This window comes from Centroberyx affinis, unplaced genomic scaffold, assembly GCF_046629955.1.
Source record: "Centroberyx affinis isolate AG114_WGS23_722 - 3 ecotype Tasmania unplaced genomic scaffold, CSIRO-AGI_Caff_v1 ptg002748l_1, whole genome shotgun sequence".
Classification (NCBI taxonomy): Eukaryota; Metazoa; Chordata; class Actinopteri; order Beryciformes; family Berycidae; genus Centroberyx; species Centroberyx affinis.
Genome location: NW_027280912.1, coordinates 95,033 through 116,811, shown reverse-complemented (window position 1 = coordinate 116,811; position 21,779 = coordinate 95,033). Strand labels below are relative to the sequence as shown.

General features: G+C 42.1%; 1 protein-coding gene and 3 non-coding genes across 4 annotated transcripts in view; 2 read left to right on the top strand and 2 right to left on the bottom strand.

Moving 5' to 3' along the window:
• The window catches only part of LOC139657746 (partitioning defective 3 homolog), a gene marked incomplete at its 3' end in the record, with an annotated part of 222,588 nt that overhangs the window by 176,920 nt on the left and 23,889 nt on the right, over nucleotides 1-21,779 (bottom strand). Inside the window, exon 2 of the mRNA XM_071535696.1 lies at nucleotides 5,975-6,076. Coding sequence (XP_071391797.1) covers nucleotides 5,975-6,076 — 102 coding nt within the window. The remainder of the gene's footprint in view (nucleotides 1-5,974; nucleotides 6,077-21,779) is intronic.
• trnaw-cca (transfer RNA tryptophan (anticodon CCA)) lies at nucleotides 2,156-2,227 on the top strand. Its single transcript has one exon. It is a non-coding gene; the product is annotated as a tRNA-Trp (tRNA).
• Nucleotides 11,690-11,761, top strand: trnaw-cca (transfer RNA tryptophan (anticodon CCA)). Its single transcript has one exon. It is a non-coding gene; the product is annotated as a tRNA-Trp (tRNA).
• Nucleotides 19,934-20,005, bottom strand: trnaw-cca (transfer RNA tryptophan (anticodon CCA)). Its single transcript has one exon. It is a non-coding gene; the product is annotated as a tRNA-Trp (tRNA).

Sequence of the window (21,779 nt, the reverse complement as noted above, 5' to 3'; positions counted from 1 at the left end):
CTTGTTGCATTCAGCTGAAGTTTGAAATTGAAGTGTTTCACATAATAACATTAGCATAATTTCTGGTTTAGAAAATAATGAAGTGAAACGGTAACACCTTTCTAGCATGCTATCTGACATAGCTGCAGACATAGTGCTGGGAAACCCAAACACCAACAGCCGAGTGTAAAAAACAATACAATTCCAATGGAAACACAACACTAGATAGACTGTACAGAGACTCTCATATAACCCATGCATATGAAATGCTAGTAGTCTGAACTGTGCTGGTCTGTGAAGCAGAGACTGACAGGCTCCAGCATGCAGCTCTATGATTGCGTATGAATCATACAGAGATGACACACTGATGAACCTGAGCCAGGCTGCACACACACACACACACACATACACACACCTAACATTCCAACGGCTCGGCAGGCCACGTGCTCCCAACGGCAGATGCACTAAAACAGAAGTCAAAGTGATGTAAGTTACATGAGGATGAGTTCTGTTAAAGAAAAACAACATAAATTGTGTGTTTTCTGAATTGATTTGTGTTCATAATGGTGGTTGTTTGCTTTCTAATGATCACCGTCCGGAGATCATAGTTTCCTCTTTCGTCTTGCTCTAATATTTTGTGCCATTCCTCCGGCAAAGCGACAGAATTAAACAAAACAACACCTAGGAGGGAGTCATGGATACATCTTATAGCTATGCATCGTATCAGGTCTTTATCCAAACATGACATCGCCAATTATAGGTCTCTGTTGCTTTACTCTCTGGTTGCCATGGTGACCGCATGGGCTGCATTTGGCTCATTCAGCGTTAGTGGACTACTCCGCAAGGACTCCAGTAGTCTGGTTAGTCTGGTGTGTTGAGGGATTTGTCTTGATTACAGCACGACACTGCAAAAATATCTCTTTTAACAAGCCATTTCATCTAGTATTGAGTCTTCAAATCAGATTTTTCTTAAAGCAAGTGATAAAATCTGCCCTTGGGGTGAGATGATTCACTTGTTTTGAATGCTAAATTAATCAACAGTCATTTTCTTGATACTAGTGGAGTGATCTGCCTTATCCTGCCTTGTTTCAAGATGCACTTCTATCTAGAAATTCCTGAAACAAGTGAAACTGCATTGGCAACAAATGGCATTATCTCAACCAACTGGCAGAATTTGTCAAAGCAAGATTTTTAAGATTGAAAATGAGACAAAATAACTTGTAAGATGGATGTTTTTGGCAGTGTACAAGAGATAAAGCTGATTTTTTTCTATCCCAATACCTCTCTTAAAGTAGCAGGATTTATCTCAATTCCCTTGGCATGCACACAGGCACACACACACACACACGACTTCTACAAACCTGTACTTTACAGATATAGGTGTGCAAATCCCATTACATTGGTCTTAACTCTGGCAATTTACCAGCATTAATACCAACCTACAAGCCTATACAAGCCTTGAACCCTCGGCTTGGAGCTATCAACTAGCCAGCTTCCCCCTAGAAGTTCATGCATTAACTCTGCTGACTGCATCGATACAGTCCAGAGATACATACTGCAGCTTCATATCTGGGCTAACCAGAGGCCGTCCTCCAGAACTGGATATTTCAACACTAGAATGAACTGCCAACAGCTCATTTTGACCTTTTATGTTTTCAAATGTATATATGTATATATATATATGTACAAAGTCTAGTGAAATCAATACATTACTGCTGTCATTTTTCATATTATACATATATGTTAAAATACGTGGTTTAAAATGGACCCTTTGGCAGTTTTAGTTTGAAAAGAAGATCTCATATCAAAACATTTTAAGTAATTTAAAGCAAAAGAACAGATTGTCAAGTTTTGGTTATGGGCCTTCATCAACCTGCATGTTTTACCAGCAAAAACACTGACCCAGAATGTATGCATTTGACCTGTAGCTGGAGTGTGTTTGTATGTGTGTGTGTGTGTGTGTGTGTGTGTGTGTGTGTTGTGTGTGTGTGTGTGTGTGTGTGTTTGTGTGTGTGTGTGTCAGGGTGATTCAGTCCTGTTAAGGAGCCCGGTCTGGAGAGCATACGGTTTCTACAGGAAGCAGGCAGGAGGGAAGAGAGGATGGCAGAGGAATTGAGATATTTCCGCTACGTGGAACTGATGTCAACTAAGGTCAGAGAAAAGGCACAGATGGCAGGACCTCGTGGCGCAACGGTAGCGCGTCTGACTCCAGATCAGAAGGCTGCGTGTTCAAATCACGTCGGGGTCAAAGCTTTTCCACAAAGGAAGAGTAGAGAGACCAAGAGGAGAGAGAAGGCTTGGGACGCTCAGAGGATGGGGAAAAAGTGAGAGCAGTAACAGATTGGATTGACATATCACACTAAACCCATGATGCAAACTGTGTGCAGAATTCAACATCCCCATGGCTCAAATGTCTTGAGATGAAAGTGATTACATGTGGCGATCGGTTGCAGTGTTACAACATAAACTTTCGATACAACTCACTCACTGATTTTCACTGATGAAATGTTTTCATCATTAAAACACAGCCAGACAGCATTTTAAATCTGCAATGTTGAGTAAACATTGCAGAATCAAACCAACCAATCAAATCGCAAGGGGACATGAAAGTTGGCCGATGAACACACTCACACACAATACAGTGCTTCAAAACTAACATAAAACTGAAAAAAAGGACAACGGCCTCTTTTAAAATATTTCTCTAGACACAACAAGTGCTTCAACTGGTTATAGCTGAATGGATGCTTTAAAGAAAATTCACCTTTAGTCCAATAGTTTGCAAGGGGGACGTGGCTAAGAAAGCAGCATCAAAACAAACAAAAAAGTTGCAGCCCAACAACACACAACAACAAATAAAATCAAAATACAGTCAAAGTCAAATAAAAAACAGCAAAGTAAAACCACAAATAAAATCCAAATATGGTTTAAGTCACATAAGAGTGAGAACAAAGTAAAATTCTCTATGTATCTAATGTTGAACCAGCAGGCCCAGTACAGTCTAAATAGCAGGCTGAGCCCACATGTCCAATTTCCCAGTCTTAACAGCAAACATGGCCTGTTTAACCCGCCACATTCAAAGCAATAAGAGCGGTGCTGCGTTCAACAGGCAGCTGGTGTTCTGGTCTGTTGGTAGATGACAAGGATAGAAACAGAGAGGAAAGCAGTAGCTGATAGAGAGAACTGGACAGACTGGATTTACTACTAGAACTCAAACACACACACACACACACACAAGGAAGCACACGCCCACGCAATGAGATAAAACCGCGTGCATACACACACATACACACACACACACACACACACACACACACACACAGAGCTTAGGGCTGTGCCACTGTTGTAAAGTTAGCTCTGCCCTTAAATCAGCCCCAACCCACATATAGTTGAGCTGTGCAGCCTATACTGCTGCATTTATAGCAACTGTCACCAGACATAACTGTGTATTACAAAGTCAGACTATATGGTATCACTGTGTATGTTGTAGGCAGACTGGCTGTCTGGCCCCTCAGTGTATATACAGTACATTGACCTTTGTTAAGGGTGTGACACAGTGGAGCCCACATATAGCCACTGCCATCATTCTACACACTCATGCAGACACACAGTATAGTTATCCTGTAATAAACTTTAGAAAAAACTTTAAAGGGTCATTATACGACTATTCAACTATCACATAAAAATCTAAACTATATATAATATTCAGTAGGATTATTACAGTGATAGGAGATAAAACAATACCATAAAGTACCATAAGATCAGTATCAGTCCCTATAGGAATGTTATAGGGAAAAAAATCTGTTTTGTGCTTGTACATTCACATTACATAACAAAGCAGGAAGACTAAAATTGTGTCGTGTTTATTACACTAAATGACATCATATGCATTTGTGAGACATACTGTGCTCTAAGTACACAATGACAATAATAAATGTTGTGAGCCCAGATGACCGCCAGGGGGCGCATGTACTCACAACCAGATGAAAGATGAGTTGATGATGAAAGATGATGAAAAGGAGAAAATATATTTACAGACTAGTTTTATATCATGTTGCTATGACTGTGAAAGGTGTTTTTTTTTCTTTTTCCGCTGGCTTAGATGAGAATAAAGACACATGTGAAAAGGACAAAAGGGGAAGGATGAGGAGAGGAGAGGAGAGGAGAGGAGAGGAGAAGAGCGGAGAGGAGAGGAGAGGAGAGGAGAGGAGAGGAGAGGAGAGGAGAGGAGAGGAGAGGAGAGGAGGCAAGAGGAGAAAAGAGGAGAGGAGGTGAAACCATAGGAGGGAGGAGATCGTCAGCAGTGTTTCAGACAGCAGGTGCAAAACAGCTGCTCTCACCACTGATCCCACCTGATACGTAACCATGGCACCGAGTGCATAATCATTATGGCTCCTTAAGGTGCACACACACACACACACACACACACACACTCTCTCTCTCTCTCTCTCTCTCTCTCTCTCTCTCTCTCTCTCTCTCTCTCTCATGCATGTACAGATGCACACACAAAGCCAATAAGCATCTATCCTTCACTTATTGACATAAATTGACAGACGATTGCACTGCATTAAACCTAAGACGTCAGACCTGGAGAATGTATTAGTCATTCAACCTGAGACAGCAGTGCACAGCACATGGTGTTCCTGTGAAGGATACTACCATTCGGGATTTCATAACACCGCACCGGTTCCCAGACACCAGATATCCCGAGGGAATCGGGCAACACAGGATAAGAATCAAAGATAACACTTGCAAACCAAGCCCACATGTTTCATCATCATTTAAAAGGAATACACCAAGTTTGCTGACAGATTGGCCTGTTGCTCAACTTACCTGTTATGTTGCAAGAACAAAGACACCAAAATCATCCATGTGTCCCTGGTAGATAATTTGTTTGTTAGACACTATGTTGACCAATGGGACAATCTCCCAAAAACTTGGTGTATTCCTTTAAGCAATGTTTTTTTCTACTACAATACCTTGCTAACAACAATGATGTTGGATTAATCATGCAGCAAAACCCACTGTGATTATGATAAAACATTTTAGCCAGTGACTCAGGTGTAGTCACTCACACAGCACTGCTCCCACAGGAAGGACGCAGCGGGATTGTGGGTAATCATTCACAGTCAGTCTAGAGGGTGAGGCTGATAGTGGGATATCATGCTGCGTGTGACACACATTCTTGCAAATATGAACGCACACACACACACTCACAGACACTCACACACACACATCAAAGAAGAACCTAGAATGTAATGTAGTAAGGCCGTGCATCATTACTCCTGCAACCTCCCACAACTATGAGCTCTATGAAGAAGCGCCAACAGGCTGGAACGATTAAAGAAAGAACGGAGTAGCGTCCAGTAGTTTACTGCTCTGTAATGTCTTGGTAATGGTATGACAGTAAAACCAGACAGGTGAAATCATGAGCACATGTCAATGGGGCCCTTTGTAGTAGATCCAAAGCCTTATGCACAAAGCCTATGATTGGGAGTACCAGAGTTCACCCATTATCTAAACCATTTTTTGTGGGAAACAAAAAGGGATGACAGGAGATCCCAAATATGATCCCCAGACACTTAACCTTCTACTTTCTCCACAATTGTAAGTCGACCTGGATGTGAGCGAAAGGCCTAAGAATGTAGCGTACATGTAGGATGGAATATGATATGAAACCAATGCTCTAAACCCTGTTGAAACATTAAGACAATGGGACTGTGTCATGATCATGCCCTGACAAACAACACTGGCTGGAAGAACATACACAAAGCATGAGGAAAAGTCCCTTTGGAAAAAAAAAAAACAAGTTCTCAAAAAAGGCGTTGGCCTGATCTTGTTTGCCAAGAGTCTGTTAAAGCAGAAATGAACATGGGAAAACACACTCTCCAACACTATTTTCTCTCTTTCCCCACTCTCTCTCTCTCTCTCTCTCTCTGTCTTTTCTCACTTTCACCCTTCCTCTCTCTCTCACACTTACACACACATTGAGACTCACCCTATCCTTATCATCCGCCACGTCACACAGCACGTCATCCAGGTCCAGGATGCCTCCATCTCCATGTTCCAACCTATGGACCTGGACCCAGTAGCTAGGATCCTGGAAGAGAGAGAGAGAGAGAGAGAGAGAGAGTATTAGCTCAGTAATGAGATCAATGTTATTTGCACCATATAGACATGGGATTTGCAGCCAGTTATGTAAGTAAAGCCATAACATATGAGCATTGCCAGACCAATGGAATTAGTAGCTTGTAACTCCTTAGTAATCAGCTGCTCTATTCGCCATGTAGTTCATCTATAATGATCCTGTAACTGGCAGACAGAGCTTTGACATGGTTATGAGTTGGCATCATGACATAGCTGTTATGAAATATTGTAATCCCCTGGTGGATGGCATGCAAAATATGCATTTGGCTCAGACATTTCCTCATCAATTGGTATGCAGCGGTAGAAAAGGAAATGAATGTTGATGTGAGACAGGTGTGACAGGAGGTGTCATAATTCATTCAGTCTCATTATTGGACTTCATTGCATTGTTATTGGTTATACTAGTCTTTTCCTCTCTCTCTTTCAGTTAATCAAACTTTTATTCTCTCTTTTGCACGTGTGTACATCTGCCTATTTTACACGCATTCATATATAATGTATTTAGGGATGTAGTGGAGGTTAAACCCACTTTTTTAGCCTGGCATAAATCTCTATGACACAAATTCACAATATAGAAGTAGTATTTTTTATAAGGATATGGCCTTTTGAGGGGAGAAAACACAAATAAATAAATGCTTTTCTGAAAATATAATTGATTTTTGTTTATATTGGTGGTTGTTTTTATTCACTACTGCATCACTGAGTGTATGCAAGGTGTTATATAAATATGTTGTACAATGCAGTGTGTATGCATGGTATGATGATGACATACCTCATCCTATTTCGCACAATATTGCACCAGCAGACAAATGCCAAACCTGTCCCTGTACACTCTGAATAGTAGAATGTCATGTATACTATATGTATAGCATCTTCATATATAGTGTGCATGTTGGATATTTTGCATATACTGTACATATAGAATATTGGCACAGATCCGATGGATATTTGATACTCATTTGTGTCCGTAAAATCAAACCAATAAAAAGCTGATCACAAGTAAAAGCCCTTTATCCCCTCCATTGTCGCCTTCCCTCCTTCCCTCCTCCCCCCATTTCTCCTCACAGTACGGCTTTGCCCAGCTCATAGCCCACAAGCACTGAAGCATGGCCCAAGTCAGAGGGGAGGGTAAAGAGAAACCCACTCAGGCTCATTGACTTCTCTCCTTCCTCCATCGCCATGTTAGGAAAGAATCTCTTCACTCTTTTGTCTGTATCTCTCCCTCTCTCGCTCTCTCTCTACTGCCCTCCTTCCATCCTTTTTTCCCTCCAAATCAAGCTGTCTTTGGGTCTGTGGTCGAATGCCTTCATGCACGGCTCTGTTGTACCGAACTCCACTGCGGTTCACCAGCCAAAATGGCCCAAATCATGAGGGGAATGATTGTGTGGTATTTTCCTTCCTTCTGAAGTTATTAGAAGGGAAAATATGGACAGTATATCAGGTATGTTCCCAAAAGACAAGACAAAAAATGGGAAGCAGAGAGAGGATTACGTAGTTTCCATGTTAGTAATTTCATAATAATGAGATGGCCATTAAATAGGAAATGAACCAGTAAGTTTATTTGGAAGCAGAATGCAATGTTGTAGTCGTTACAGAAAGTCTTAGTTAATACATGCATAATATGAATTCTCTCATGTATTGAGTTAAACCATTAGAAGTGGGTAACGCTAATTTATGTTTGTTTGACTGGGATGGCGGTCCTGAATGCGGTCTGATTTGGAAGAAAAAAATGGCAAAAATACACAGCGATGCCAATAAAAAACCAATTCAAAACCCAGAGAGAGAAAGACTGAGAGCAACCTCATCGGATCTGGAAGTCGTTACAGGCCACAAACTGACCCTCAGTGTGAAACGGGGGGAAAGCAAATCTCTTCAGATGTTGACACGCTCCATGTCTGTTTGCATGGCCTTCGTCCAGCCTAAGATTTGTTCCTCAGCAGGATTATGGCCAACGAATATGTTTCTGAGAGATGCTCGGATGATAGCTTAATCTCGGAGACACGCTCTGGACGGAGGGGAAAACATTTGACTTTGACAAACGCCGTTTAGATTTGACTCGGGTTCAAATGATGACGAGAGCGGCGAATCAGTGGAGCTTCGGCCGCAGCGAGCCAAAAGCAACGCTGTAAGTATTCTCTGTACAAGGACTCCTTATTGCAGCATTAGCGGGGAATTCATCACTGACTCTGGATTGGGATAGATTTAGTGTTTATGGGGTCATCCTTGAATACTTTGGGGTAAATACCAAGGACTTAACTGGCACACACACACACAGGTTTTTCCGGTGGATACTAGCAAGTGTTTCCAATGAGACCCCCTAGGAAGACACAGCTGGTCACGATCACCTGTTTAGTCTACTTCTAGTATCTTTCACCCAAACCAGTTGAACAACTGTTGAGGATATGAGCAATTATATGACTTTCAGTTAAGTCATTTAATCTCATATGCAGTCACAAAACATTACTTTCTTTTACAGTGGAGTGTGATAATCTCACTTGTTCCCATGCAATTCAGCCTGTTTCAAGGATTTTCTTGATTCTTCTTGATTTTCTTGATCTGCCTTTTGTCAAGACAGTTGACAAGTTGCACTGGAATCCAGTGATACTATCTTATCTATCTTATCTATCTTGTTGACAGCTTTCTTCCACAAAGAAAGATTTTTGGACTACATATACAGATTAATATACAGGCTCTGGACATTCTTTGCAGAGCAGGACATATATTCCATCAAACATTAGTTTCAGAGCAAAGTGCACATGAGTGAAGGAACAGCCACAATTTCATATGAGCTGACTTAAATTCTATTAAAGATATTTTCTTTTGTGTATCTTGAGGCATAAAAAGTCACTTGTGGGCATATTAGGACACTCTTGTCTCTTTCACAATGTAAACATGATGGTATGTAGTTAATGTGTACAACATTTTATCATCCTTATGAAATTCCTTCATGGTAAAAAAAAAATAGTTCTATCATAACTCCAATTTTATTTTAGATTTTGATGTAATATGCACTTTGGACACCAGAGGCATTGCACTTTAGAGGTGTTTCCACAGACTTTATGAAGTACTGCATGGTGCAAAAACATAAAGTTTCATGAAATGTCTCAGCTATTTGGACATTTTCAGAATTCTATTCTTCAGTCATTTCACATTCAGATGGAATTATACATTTCCTCTAAGCTGTGTATCTCTGGTTGAAACCTTTTCCATGGTGTTGTCTGCTCCATCCCCAAACTACTAACTGAAATGGTAATTCATCATGGGGGAAAGCAGTACACATCCACTGAAGAGAGACAGAGTAACAGTGCACCCCTCCAACAAGGAGTCCATTGTAACAGAGCCATTTGTATCAGTCTACAGTAACAGCTGGTAGGGAGGACAGGGGGTCGAGTTGATACAGAGTTAGCGCGCTCAACAGTCAACCTCATCTCAATTTCTCACCATCATCTCTGCTACTAAACCAACAGTTTTACGCAACGGTGGCTCTTGCAGAAATATTGCTTTTCCTGTTAAAGAACGGTCAGGTTTGTCAAGGATTTGTCTTGTTTTTTTTATTGTATCCGTATTTAATTCTCTACAGTTCTTTCAGTCCATAGGTTCTTGAACGTACATCGTACACATATAGGCATGGTGGGCTACTGGTTACAGCAACCCGCCTTCAACTGGAGGACTTGAGTTCAAACCCTGGGTCTGCATCTGCTATGAAATGCAAGGCAGTGCTTTGTACTGTAGCCTGACCCTGACCTCTCCCTCCCTGGGTGGATCAAGCGAAAGAAGTTCCCTAAGGGCTTCAGTAACGGATCATATTATCCTAGGATCCAGGCTTACAAAGATACTGGTAACTCTTATCATGCAAGGTTTCTCCAGAAACGGGCCAAAAACTCATCTAGGGTTGCGGCCAATAGTTTAACTAACACTGTCGCAATATATTATTGTTGTCTTTTTCATAGTGGAAACTTCATATGTATCACAGAGGAACGCAACCCACATCAGATTCAAAACACTCCACCATTATGTCTTCATCTTTATGTCCTCAGTTTATCTTTGTCCATAATTAATCTTCACGACAGCAGAGACAATGAGCCAGCATCGGCTTACTTGATTTATATAGGGATCAGAACCACAGGAACAAAACATGTCTGACAAGTACAGCTGTTAAGTATAGTTTGGATTGAGAGTTGACATTTTGGACCATGCGGTTCAAAAACATGGATAGTGAGATGTGAGAGCAACACACAAAGTACTTGAGAACCTTTTCACCGAACAAGTATCCCTGTCACAACACAGACCATAGCCCACCCACATAATGAACATTCGGTCACAGTGAAAGGTACTGGGTATCATATCGCTGCCATCAGACGACAGCCCTATATCTGCAAAAACTCTTTGCACTTTTCAGAGGGTGAGAAGCAATTAGATTTTTAAGTGGATAACCATGGAATTTTTTTTTTCAAATTACTGTCACTTGAGTCAAGAGCCCATTACCCAGGACGGAGTTACATGTATTTCACAGGAAAGCAGAAATGTAAGCCGTGGGAGCAGCTCGAAGCTTCTTCATGTGGCGTTGCCAAACGCAACGGTGCAAGAATGCGTGTTGGGTTTCATTCGAGTGAACCGAGCGTGTAGCGAACTGAGCAGCGATGCTGCAGCATCCAAACTGAGCCAGACTTGCTAATAAAGCATAATGAGGAGAGCGTGCATCGCAGATCTGATTACCCGTCTGCTGTGGATCAAAATGCAACAAAGGCAACAGTAGAACGTTTCATGTATACAGGAGGCATCTAGAAAAAGAAAAGATCTGGTGGGACAGTGGCTCAAGATGCATGTCATTTTGTTGCTTCGTTCAACAAAATTAGTTCAAATCTGGTTCATGATATTTGTCACAAGCCATCCCTTCCTCTTCTCGCTGTGTAATACAGCAGAATTGCCAGAAAGGTAATGAGAACATTTCAAACAGTCTAAATATAAAATAGTCTAAATACATATATATCAGCTTTGCAGGTTAAAAGGTGTTTACAGTTTGCAGATCTATGAATTTAACATCCAGTGTAAGAGCAGATAAGCAAGATTCTCCTGTTGTTCCTTTTGCCCCAGTAGCCTGTTTAGTCACTTCTGGCCTTCATTCATTCATTCATTCATTCACACAGTGAGTGACACAGCGCCATCGCCGCCGCCGCCCTGCTCTGATCAGGTATCGGCTTATCTGATCCTTGGTAGAAGGTGAGGGGAAACACAGAGGTGGTTGTTCTCTCTCCCTCGCACACACAGACGCACACACTTGCGACATAAGCCCAGACAATAGCTCTCTTCACCCCATTATCTGCCTCTTTGTACAGGATTGTGGGTTGCCTGTTCCTGTGGAAGACCACACAAAGACTGGTGCCCTGGAGAAAGCCGGGGGAGGGAGGGAGGGAGGAGAGTGTCAGAGTGTGTGAGAGAGAGAGAGAGAGAGAACATGTGCCTGTGTGTGTTTTACGATCGTCGCATGACCTCTCACAAGTGCTGCTTTTCCCAGGAGGGAAGATCAGTGGCTAGATGGGCATCTCAGATGTCCTACAGCAAGCAGGACCTCGTGGCGCAACGGTAGCGCGTCTGACTCCAGATCAGAAGGCTGCGTGTTCAAATCACGTCGGGGTCAAAGCTTTTCAGAAAACTATCGCTGCCATGCATTCACTATCAGCAGTTTGAATTAGTCCCATTAGATAAAACAGCTTGAAGATACCATCGACTGATATACAAATCGCCGACGGCGACAAAAAGATGCACAGATAACACATGCGCACTCTTGTCATTAGTCAGTGCATTTGTTAACCTAGAAGAATGCGGAGAATTTGAAGATGATCCCTGAAAGAAAGAGAGCAAGTGGGCGAACGCAATTTGGCAAACCGCAAGCAGCGAGGGTTCACAGGACAGAGACGGCATGGAGGAAATGTGATCTTGTCTATTATCGCCTCGAGATGGCATCAACACGGTCTGCTCTGTAAATTGAGTAAAGTGGGAGTGATGCGATAGGCATGCATACAGTTTGCACAAAGAGTCACACAGAAAAGAACAATACTGTGTTGATAACTGTGTCTGTTAAAGACGTGGTGTGAGTGTAATTCAGTCTGTGCTCTTACAGGTACTGGCAAAGTGCAACAAGTCAGAGAACTGTAGGTTTGCTGCGCACTTATAGACATCTCTCATAGACCAAATTGTCTCAGTCATTTAGATTTTTTGTTTGTTAAACTGTACTCAATTGTTTGTTAAATTGTACTTCTTCTATTTATTCCCAACGATCTGGAAATGTAAAAGGCATCACTTCCTCTGCACCAGAGGATTTTTCCCAGGAAAGAGCTACCAGGTGTTTAGAACAGCAGATGTAAAAGCTTTCATGAACTGGATATAGGTACTTGAATCACTATTGTGTTATGGTGATAGAGAGAAGCAAAACAGACATTTATTTATATGAAAATGCGATTGATTACTACTTTAGATAATTGCAACAAGTAGGTCTATAAGTGATCAAGTGTGCAGCAAACCTACAGTTTTTATACAGTTAAGTGTGTCAATCTAAGACAGATGGTTTGCGTACCTCATTCTGCAGTACATTTTGATACTGCATCCCTAAAGTACTCGAACAATACAAAGTGAACATGACCTCAACTCAAGTTTGCCAAGTAGTTTACAGAAAAGATCCCACAGCGCAGACTCCAGACTTTCACTGACCAGAGCTTAGACACCACCAGGCTGTGAACTCTGACCTCTGGGAGTCCAGACCTCCCATTGGCCATGAATTACCGATTCAGCCCAGTAGTTCACCTTTCAACCTCCCACTATTAAGAGTTTGTTGCTCTACAGCGCAATAAGGCCTGTGATTTATAGGGTGTGTGTGAGAGTGTGTGAGTATATCCTCCCCTGCGAGCCATAAACACGAGTGTCACTGTTTCTCTTTTGCACACACACACACATACACTCACACACACACACACACCCTTCCCTAACTCCTTATCTTTGTCAAAAGGTTCACCGCTGGTATCAGGTGAAAGTAAAAGTAAAACAAATAGGACAGTAGCAGGCTACTGCAAGGTCTTGTGTAGTATAACCTGTGTTTTCTTATAGGTGCGTGTGCGTGTGTCTGTGTGTGTCTGTGTGTGTGTGTGGGATCTGAAACCTATATGAATCCTACAACTACACTACTCTCCCTCAATAGTACTGCATGCTATAGTTTTGGCATGTTTGTGTTTTGCAAACCTATTGAGAAATGATATGAACACTAGTTGAAGAATGTGCGCTTACTAAAGACAGACAAAAGCCTCAACTAAGACTTATTATGATGGCATAGCTAGGATTACTAATAGATTCACCAGAATCGTGTCAGAGGGACTGCAGTTTTGTATGATTTCTTAATGGGTCGCAGAAATTTCATATTACAAAAATAAACACAGAAAATGAAGGATTCCAGTAGCGCTGCTAAGGTGAACGCCTTGACTTCTCCCGGTCAAAATTTCCATGTGGAGCTGACACAGCAAAAGAGACGTTTACCAGTTGTTTATAAAAGCTGCAATCAGCCCTAATCGAGCTAACCGCTAGGTGTGACGTCATACATCTCGGGCGGGACAAACTCTTCTCTATGGAAGACAATAGTTAATTTACCAGTTTATTTTAGCTCACTAAAATAGACGGAACATTCCTCAGGGCACAGGATATGCTTCAAAGTTGGAAATCATTAATATTTCCCTTTAAGCGGGATTCCAGTCTTCTACTTGAGTCCCAAACTCTGGGGTAAGTGTGCATGTGATAGTGAGTGTGTGTGTGGTCAGATAGCAGTGAGTTGAGGAACTATATTGAGGAAAGTCTTATCTTTAGACTGGTATTCCTCAGAGACAAAGTCACCTCCAGGGTCCCTGCATTATTGATGTCCCTGCCTGCAGAGCACAACGCTGAGAGAAATACGACACCTCGCTACACGCATACAAGCAGTACTGCACCTCCTGCATACAGTATATACTTAAGCAGACATAAAGCAGACAAACAATGCACATGCAAGAGCTCAAACACACTGAGACTGCACATATTGTCTAGATATTTATAATACCCTGTGCCTCTTTTTGGAAAGAGATAGGTAGAGGAGGTTTTAAGAGGAAAAGGAAAGGAGGGCTGCAGTAAATCAGCCTTTGAACCCCAGAGAAATAGAGGAAGAGAGAGGGAATTTTGACTTAAATGCTTCATAATGAAACATCAAGACAAATCCCACACTCCCACAGCAGAACACAAAACTATGTGTTTCTTGGAGTGTTGAGTTTACCAAAAGCCTCCAGTGCCAAAAGTCCACACAAACTCTTCTGACACCGCGCCTACTGCATTCCCAGAGTGACAGGTTTCTCAAAGTTAGATTTAAGACTTTTTAATATGTTTTTGATGCCAATTCAAAGAAAGTTTAAGGCCAATTTCACAAAAAAATAACGGTAGCGGTATCAGAGTATATTTTTTTTATTAAAAAATTAGCAAAAAGAGCACCATTTTTAAGACTTCTGAAACTTTATTTGAGACTCAAAGGCAACATTTAATGCTATGAAGACCTTTCAAGGCCTTAGAATTAGGTAATTAAGTTTTTCACACATTGTAAGGACCTGCAGACACCCTCACTGGGCAGCACCCAAACATGCATAAATGTCTACAACATCGTTTCTGAGAGAAAAATGCATGTACTCCACCCTGACAGAGAGAGAGAGAGAGTGAGAGAGAGAGGAAAAGAGAGAGAGAGAGAACAGATGGAGGGAAACACAGACATAAAGAGAGAGAGAAGGTGTCTGTGTGTTTAATGACCACATAAGGTTTCATAAGTGTCGCCATTCCTGGGAGGAAAGATTTGCCTCTAGACAGCATGTTGTTGTGCAACAGTAACATGTCTGACGCCAGGTTGTGTGTTCATATCATATTGGGGTCAAAGCTTCACAAATACACACTAAACCGCCCTCTGTGACGTATTTAAATGGCAGACACAACAGTCACACTGAAAACAAATGTCCATCTTAACAAGACATTGACTCTCACGTTGGGTCTTTAAATTTTATTTTTTCTTAAAACAAGTGAAACTCCTGCCAAGGCGGGTGAGATAATTCCATTTGTTTCCAATGCAATTTGTAGGCAACTTGTTTCAGGACCGTTTCTGGAAGCAAGTGTCAATATCTCAAACCAAGGCAGAGCAAGGCAAATCACTCCACTAAGTATCATGAAACACACTTCACAATTAAATTCTTAAAACAGTTGATCTGTACTAGTGAGTCGTTCCACGCATCAATTGTTTATCTGAGCAATACTTTCAAGTGAACAGAACTGAATTGAACTCATTTCAAATTGGTCGGTGTCTGTGTTTGGACGGTGCTCCATTCACACAATAAATGAGTGTTCAGGACAAAGACAGCTGTTATCTGCCTACCTTGGCAGTGACTTCAGAGTTGGCTGGCTACCAAAACAGGCCTCATCAACCACAGTCGCAACAAACAAAAAAATTCTCATACTTCCTTCTTCATTCTTTCACTGTCATCATTACTTGACACCCAAACAGCATATTAGTTAATGGCACAACTGCCAAACTGTACAGTTTGTTCAGTTCAGTCTTTTTGACAAAGGTGAATCAATCAGTCCTGAATCAATTCACTACGGTCAGACAGCCTGAAAGAATACAAGTTAGTTGAAAGAATTTGTCTTCCCACTGCTAATTTGGAATGGAAACAAGTGAAACTATTATTTTCACTTGTTTTAAGAAACATATTTAAAGACTGATTAAATGACTTGTTAAGATGGATATTTTTGCAGTGCAGGCACATAGAAGACAGTGGAAAGAGACATATGTATATATATTTTGGCCTCCCCACCCTGTGCGCTATAGCAGAGCAGCAGAATTGGTGCCAGGTAGGTCACTGATGGATCAATCTGGTAATACAAGCCAGCCTGTGAAGCGCCGAGCCAAATCCTACAGCCCCTTGACATGGAGACCCTCCAAGTATCTGCCATACACACAGACATACACACACACACACACACACACACGCACACGCACACACACACACTGTGCCAGGAAGGAGACTACTGTCAATTCACTGGAGTCACATAGCTAGAGGGGAAAGAAGAAGAGAGCCATAGAAAACATCCTACTGTCACAATAAGTCAAAGGCATGGCCATACTTCAGCTGAACACACACACACACACACACACACACACACACACACACACACACACTGCACATCTAATTTGCCCAAGCTTTCTGGTTTGGGATAAGTTGCGTGTTTGGATAAACTTGAGACACATCTGCAGTGCTCCCCTGCTGTGTGATCTGCTTGAGTAAGGGATTTGTAGTCCCTAAATCCTGTTTCTGCAGAACTACAACTGCACATATCACCCCTCCTGATAAGTCCAACGTGGAAAGCTAAGCATCTGGTCTGGATAAAAAAGCGGGTCTCAGTGTTTGCCTGTGTGTGTGTGTCCTCCCAGACGTCTACCGCTTCATGGCTCAGCATGAGAAGGAGCTGCTGCTGTGATGAAGGTCTCACAAACGAATTAAAATGAACATTATCACATGAGGACCTCATCGAGTAGATCCATAATGATACATCATTAAGCCAATTAAAAGGTTAACCTTCAGACGGGATGTGCCGATGATTAAGGGCCATGGACACAGACTTATAGGAGCCCATAAAACAACAACTGTTCATTGCCGTATGAGAGCATCTGTGAAGTCTAAAATGTGTTGGTTGCTCATGTTTTAATGATGTAATGATGTAACAGCCCAAATATGATAAAACAATATCAGCAGTTAAAATCATCCAGTGGGACTAAAATTCTAATTTCAAAGTCCTTTGTAATTAGTTCCATTTATAAGGTGCATAGCACTGGAAACCAGCCATGCTAATTTACACTTTTCAACAATGTCCTGTAAATTTACATATATATTTTACATTCAATGGGTAAAAATGAAATTAAATCAGGTCCAGGCGGTGAACTATAGACAGCTCAAAGTCTGTGCTAACTGAAAGATAGCGTGTTGGCTAGCATCTCAAAGCTACGTTTTATTAGCGTGTTTATTAGCAATCCATCTAGACCGCTAGGCTAGGTAGCTTGTTTAGGCAGCTAGCCAACTTTATCTCATTCTGAGACAAGTGGTCATTAGCAACAGCAGGGGGCTTTACACACACACACATACACGCGCACACACACACACACACATACACACACACACACACACACACACACCTCACACACATTTCCTGTCTTGACTCCTGGGACCATGGGAAATGCAAAGCAACATACATGATTTAGCAACCAGGGTACACTGAAGAGAAATCAGAAGAAGAAATCATACCTCATGGTATAGGCTACATAAGAAAACAGGCATGAAGAGCTAACATGTAAAAAAAAAAAATCCTGGCTTCTAGTACATCTCATGGTATACAAGTCTTTGCTTTGTATGCCTAATCCGTACAAAGTTGGTCTATTGATAAAGTGTCATATTATCATTACCACAGTTTCAAGCCCTTAACAGTAAACCCTACAGAGGAGACAGAGGGTGTCAGGTTACTGAAAGGGCATTTAGTCTCAAACATCCAGGCCTTCCTCTCAGCCTTGGACTGGGGATAGTAAGAGCCAGGCTTGGTGGAGATGTGGACTACATTAGTTTTTGGGTGAGGGTTATTGCAAGATGGATGCAGTTTATCATTAAAAAAAAGTCATTATTCATTCACCAATGTGTCCTTTTTGTCATATCCACACAAGAGAACTGTCATGTAGGTGTAGATATAATCAAAAAACAAAAAAAAACAAAAATCAGCCCAAGAGGACAAAAAGAGAACAATGAGACCTGCTGTTTTGAGATCATGGTTACCAAATGCTTTCCATATTCAAATCAACCCCACCAAAACTAGGTAACAGAATCAACCTCTGTAAATTTCACCTCTCAAAGCAAAGATAATGGGTTGGGCTCACCAGGCAGTTTCCAATGGAACGACTTCTGCCATCCACTACACTAAATGAAAATGGCATTGAAAGTCAGTATAGCCCCTGCAAGTTGGAGCCTGCTTGTACAGTAAAACTGGTTGAGCGCCGCAAGACCCTTTTGTCTACTTACAGCGGCAGCAGTCAGCACAATTTCGGCACACATTTGTTTATTATTTCATAAGCGCGGAGGTTATGCTTGCCAGATGGGACCGCTGAATGAGCCAAGAGAAACACAGTGCACAGGGTGAATCACCGAGAACAGACAACCCGCAGTGGAGATGTCACGACACACGCAGTGCTTTCAGAGGCTGCAGATGTGGAAGACAGAGAGGTCACAGGCTGTTTTCTAGGATTCGTGTGTCTGTGTGTGTGTGTGTGTGTGTGTGTGTGTGTGGAGGAGGAGGTGGTCGGGGGCTAAATGCAGAGCAAACACAGTTGTGTGCTACTTATTGTGTGCTATAAATTTAATGAACAGTTTGAAAAAAGCTATAGGAGATCCTTTCAGTAGAAGTGTATCTTAGAAATGTGTTCCTGGGTGATCAGATTGTGTGCATAAAGAGCAAAAAACATGTAAAATTCATGTAGAAATGCACTCAAGACACACTGAAGATCCCATCGCCCAAATGAACAACAAAGTGTAAATACAAATGTGTCTCCAATCCACATGCAGCAACTACGTAAACCAGAATAAACGTCCAATCAGCAAGTGCACACAAGTTAAACAGGTGGCAGGCAGATTGGATAGTAACATAGGCCTACTTGTGAAAAATGGATTGTCACAATATTTGTGGATGGGCGACGAGCGAGACGAGGTGTTTACAGGCAAATTTTGGGGTGTAAAAATTCACGAGAGGTGGTGATGTAATCTGTGTTTTTCAAGGGAAAAAGAAATTGGATTTTAATGTGTATCTGGAGATGCATTTTCATGCCAGTAATCCAGCTATAGACACTCTGCATCTCAGACTTAAGCATACATTGCCACTCAACCTAAACATTACCAAATATGACCAAAATTCAGGCTAGCGACTGTGCAATGACTTTGTAGAACATGTCCGGTTTAAGAAACCTTTCTGTACAGAGCCCATCTATAATGGGGAGTGTGCTGTTAATGGTGTGTGGAGAAGCGAGCGGAGCGTGACCATGAAACCCTCTTACACACTTTACACATGAGCGTACACCTCACACTGAGGGAAGGAAGCAGGATCAGTTCACAGGGAGAGAACCATGTGTGTGTGTGTGTATGTGTGTGTGTGCGCAAATCCCTTAAGGTCCAAGAACGCCATATGTAGAGCAGACATCGACGTCCCAGGAGGGTTAAAGGCCAACAGAAGGGAGTGGCGCCGCTTTGCTCTCACATGTTCAGACAGCGGGCCACGCTCGCCACATCTGTACTGCAACTGGTGAGCACCAAATTAGCTCACGGGCCCAGTAAAGCGGTTGCGTCTCTAATAGCCCATTCACACACACACACACACAACCCAGGAATAGTATAGCATGCTATTTCCTGGGACATCCGGCTTTGGAGGCAATTCACACTGAGCCTGTCACCTTGTTATAAGAAGCTGCCTAAATTCTGTGTTCAGCATGGCATGATACGAAGTTACATGGGTTAAAAGAAGTAGATTTCCAGGGCAAGCGGAGCTGAGTTTGACTTCAGTTTCAAACCTGATCTTGACCAAGGTCACACCATGTATTTCCCAGGTTGTCCCTATTCTACCTTCCATCAGAAGTGCTTTTCTGCAAGTCTTCACCTATCTGAAATTGCACCTCCTGACTGTGAACACTACTGACTTAGTACTGCAGATCTGTTTTCTGTGTGCATTTCAAAAGCTTTGACCCCGACGTGATTTGAACACGCAACCTTCTGATCTGGAGTCAGACGCGCTACCGTTGCGCCACGAGGTCTGGTTGGAAGACCGACACACACGCATACATACGCACACATGCTCGTATACCCTGCAGCAGGTTTCTTTTCCCCACTCTCTCCCATGACATCGGCCGTTTACACAAGAAAGCCAAGTCTGCTCTCGCCTCGGCTGCCTCTTGTTCGTTACGGGCAGGAAGCCCTAGTCAGGTAGCAGCGGTTAAGGACGCCCCGACAAAAGGCAGTGCCGTGAAAATGCGGCGGGTAGTGAACGCCGCAGCTGGAAGTCATTTGTTTCTCCACAACTTAACCAGGGTCATTCTCCTTGAAGCTATATATATGTGTACAAGTACAAGAGTGGCACTCTAATATTGAAACACAGCAGTTTAAAAAGCCCTGTAGCACAGCATCAGTGCCACCTTTTCAGTCTATTAGTATGTCCATTTACAACTGGCACCTACTCAGTTTCCACATTTTTACAATCCATTCACCATGATTTGAATAGTAAAAGTAGTAGACAGATAGAAATGATACTGCATGATACTGATGTACAAGTAATAGGGATGGGACAATATGCTTATCTCACGATACGATTCCATACGCAATATGGAATTCACGATTCGATACAACCACAACACGACGTAATAAATAAAAGTTCAATGACAACAAAGTCTGACTGTGCAGAATTATGCTTATTTCTGAGCCACAAATCTTTCTAGCAATGGCACTGACTTTCTCGAATATCATTGCAAAGTGCAAATAATATAATTTGCATGGAGAGCTTGTGATATTGTGAGGGGCAGCAAGCTGTCTCATATGTGATTACTACAGTAGAATAAAATCTAGCTGATATTGTGATTCATTTTTCTGCCCCACACTACGTATTGTCACATTTTTGCCTTGCGATATATTGAATTTATTGTCCCTTCCCTAACAAGTAACAAGTAATGGCAACATTAAGTCAGGATCGCAAATTAGATTTTGTTTATCAGATTACCTCGGGTCATCACACAGAACTGCAACCTTTCAGTCCATTAGCATCTTCAAATGCATGACAACTGACAAATCCCTGTTGCAATCTGAGGAGAGAGGAGTGTGTGAGCATACAGATGTAAAGGTTAAGAAAACATAATCTACTAAGAGCGCGTATTGGTCCTACACAAATCGTATGTTCTGAATTGCAGTGGATCTGATTGAATGCATTATATGAAAAATGGCTTTTTGTCGAGGCGAGACTTGGAGTGGTGTAATGGAAACACTACCGGTGCTGAGGCATTGTAAGAACACGCTAAATGGTATTTGTCAAGCAGAGTCATATGTGACAGGAACTCCTGAACTCCTGAATCTGTGTCAGGAAAAACGGACATGCAGAGAGAGAGAAAGAGAGAGAGGGAGAGACAGACACAGGTACAGAGAGAGTGCAGATGAAAGACAGTTTCCAAAGGATCTTTGGGGCAGACGTCCAAAATCCACAAACCCTGACGCCTGACCGCGTGAAAAACAGAGACAAAGAGAGCTGCAGTAAAGTGATGGAATCAAAAAAACACACAAGATGTAAACGAAGGGAAGGAAAGCTGTCTGAAAAGAGGAGAAAATGAGAGAGAGAGGCCAGATGTTTGACTGTATTGGGTCCGCCTGAGTGGGAGTTGAGCCCAGCGTTTTCTTGTACGTTGTGTTTATGCCTTGCCAATCCTCAGGCTGAGCTCTGCGCTCTAATAATATGCTTCAGCCGGTGATAATATGTGATTGCTTGGACAAGGACTGACAAGGCAGAGTGAAGTAGAAAGCATTGTGCCTATACAATGCCTATCACAT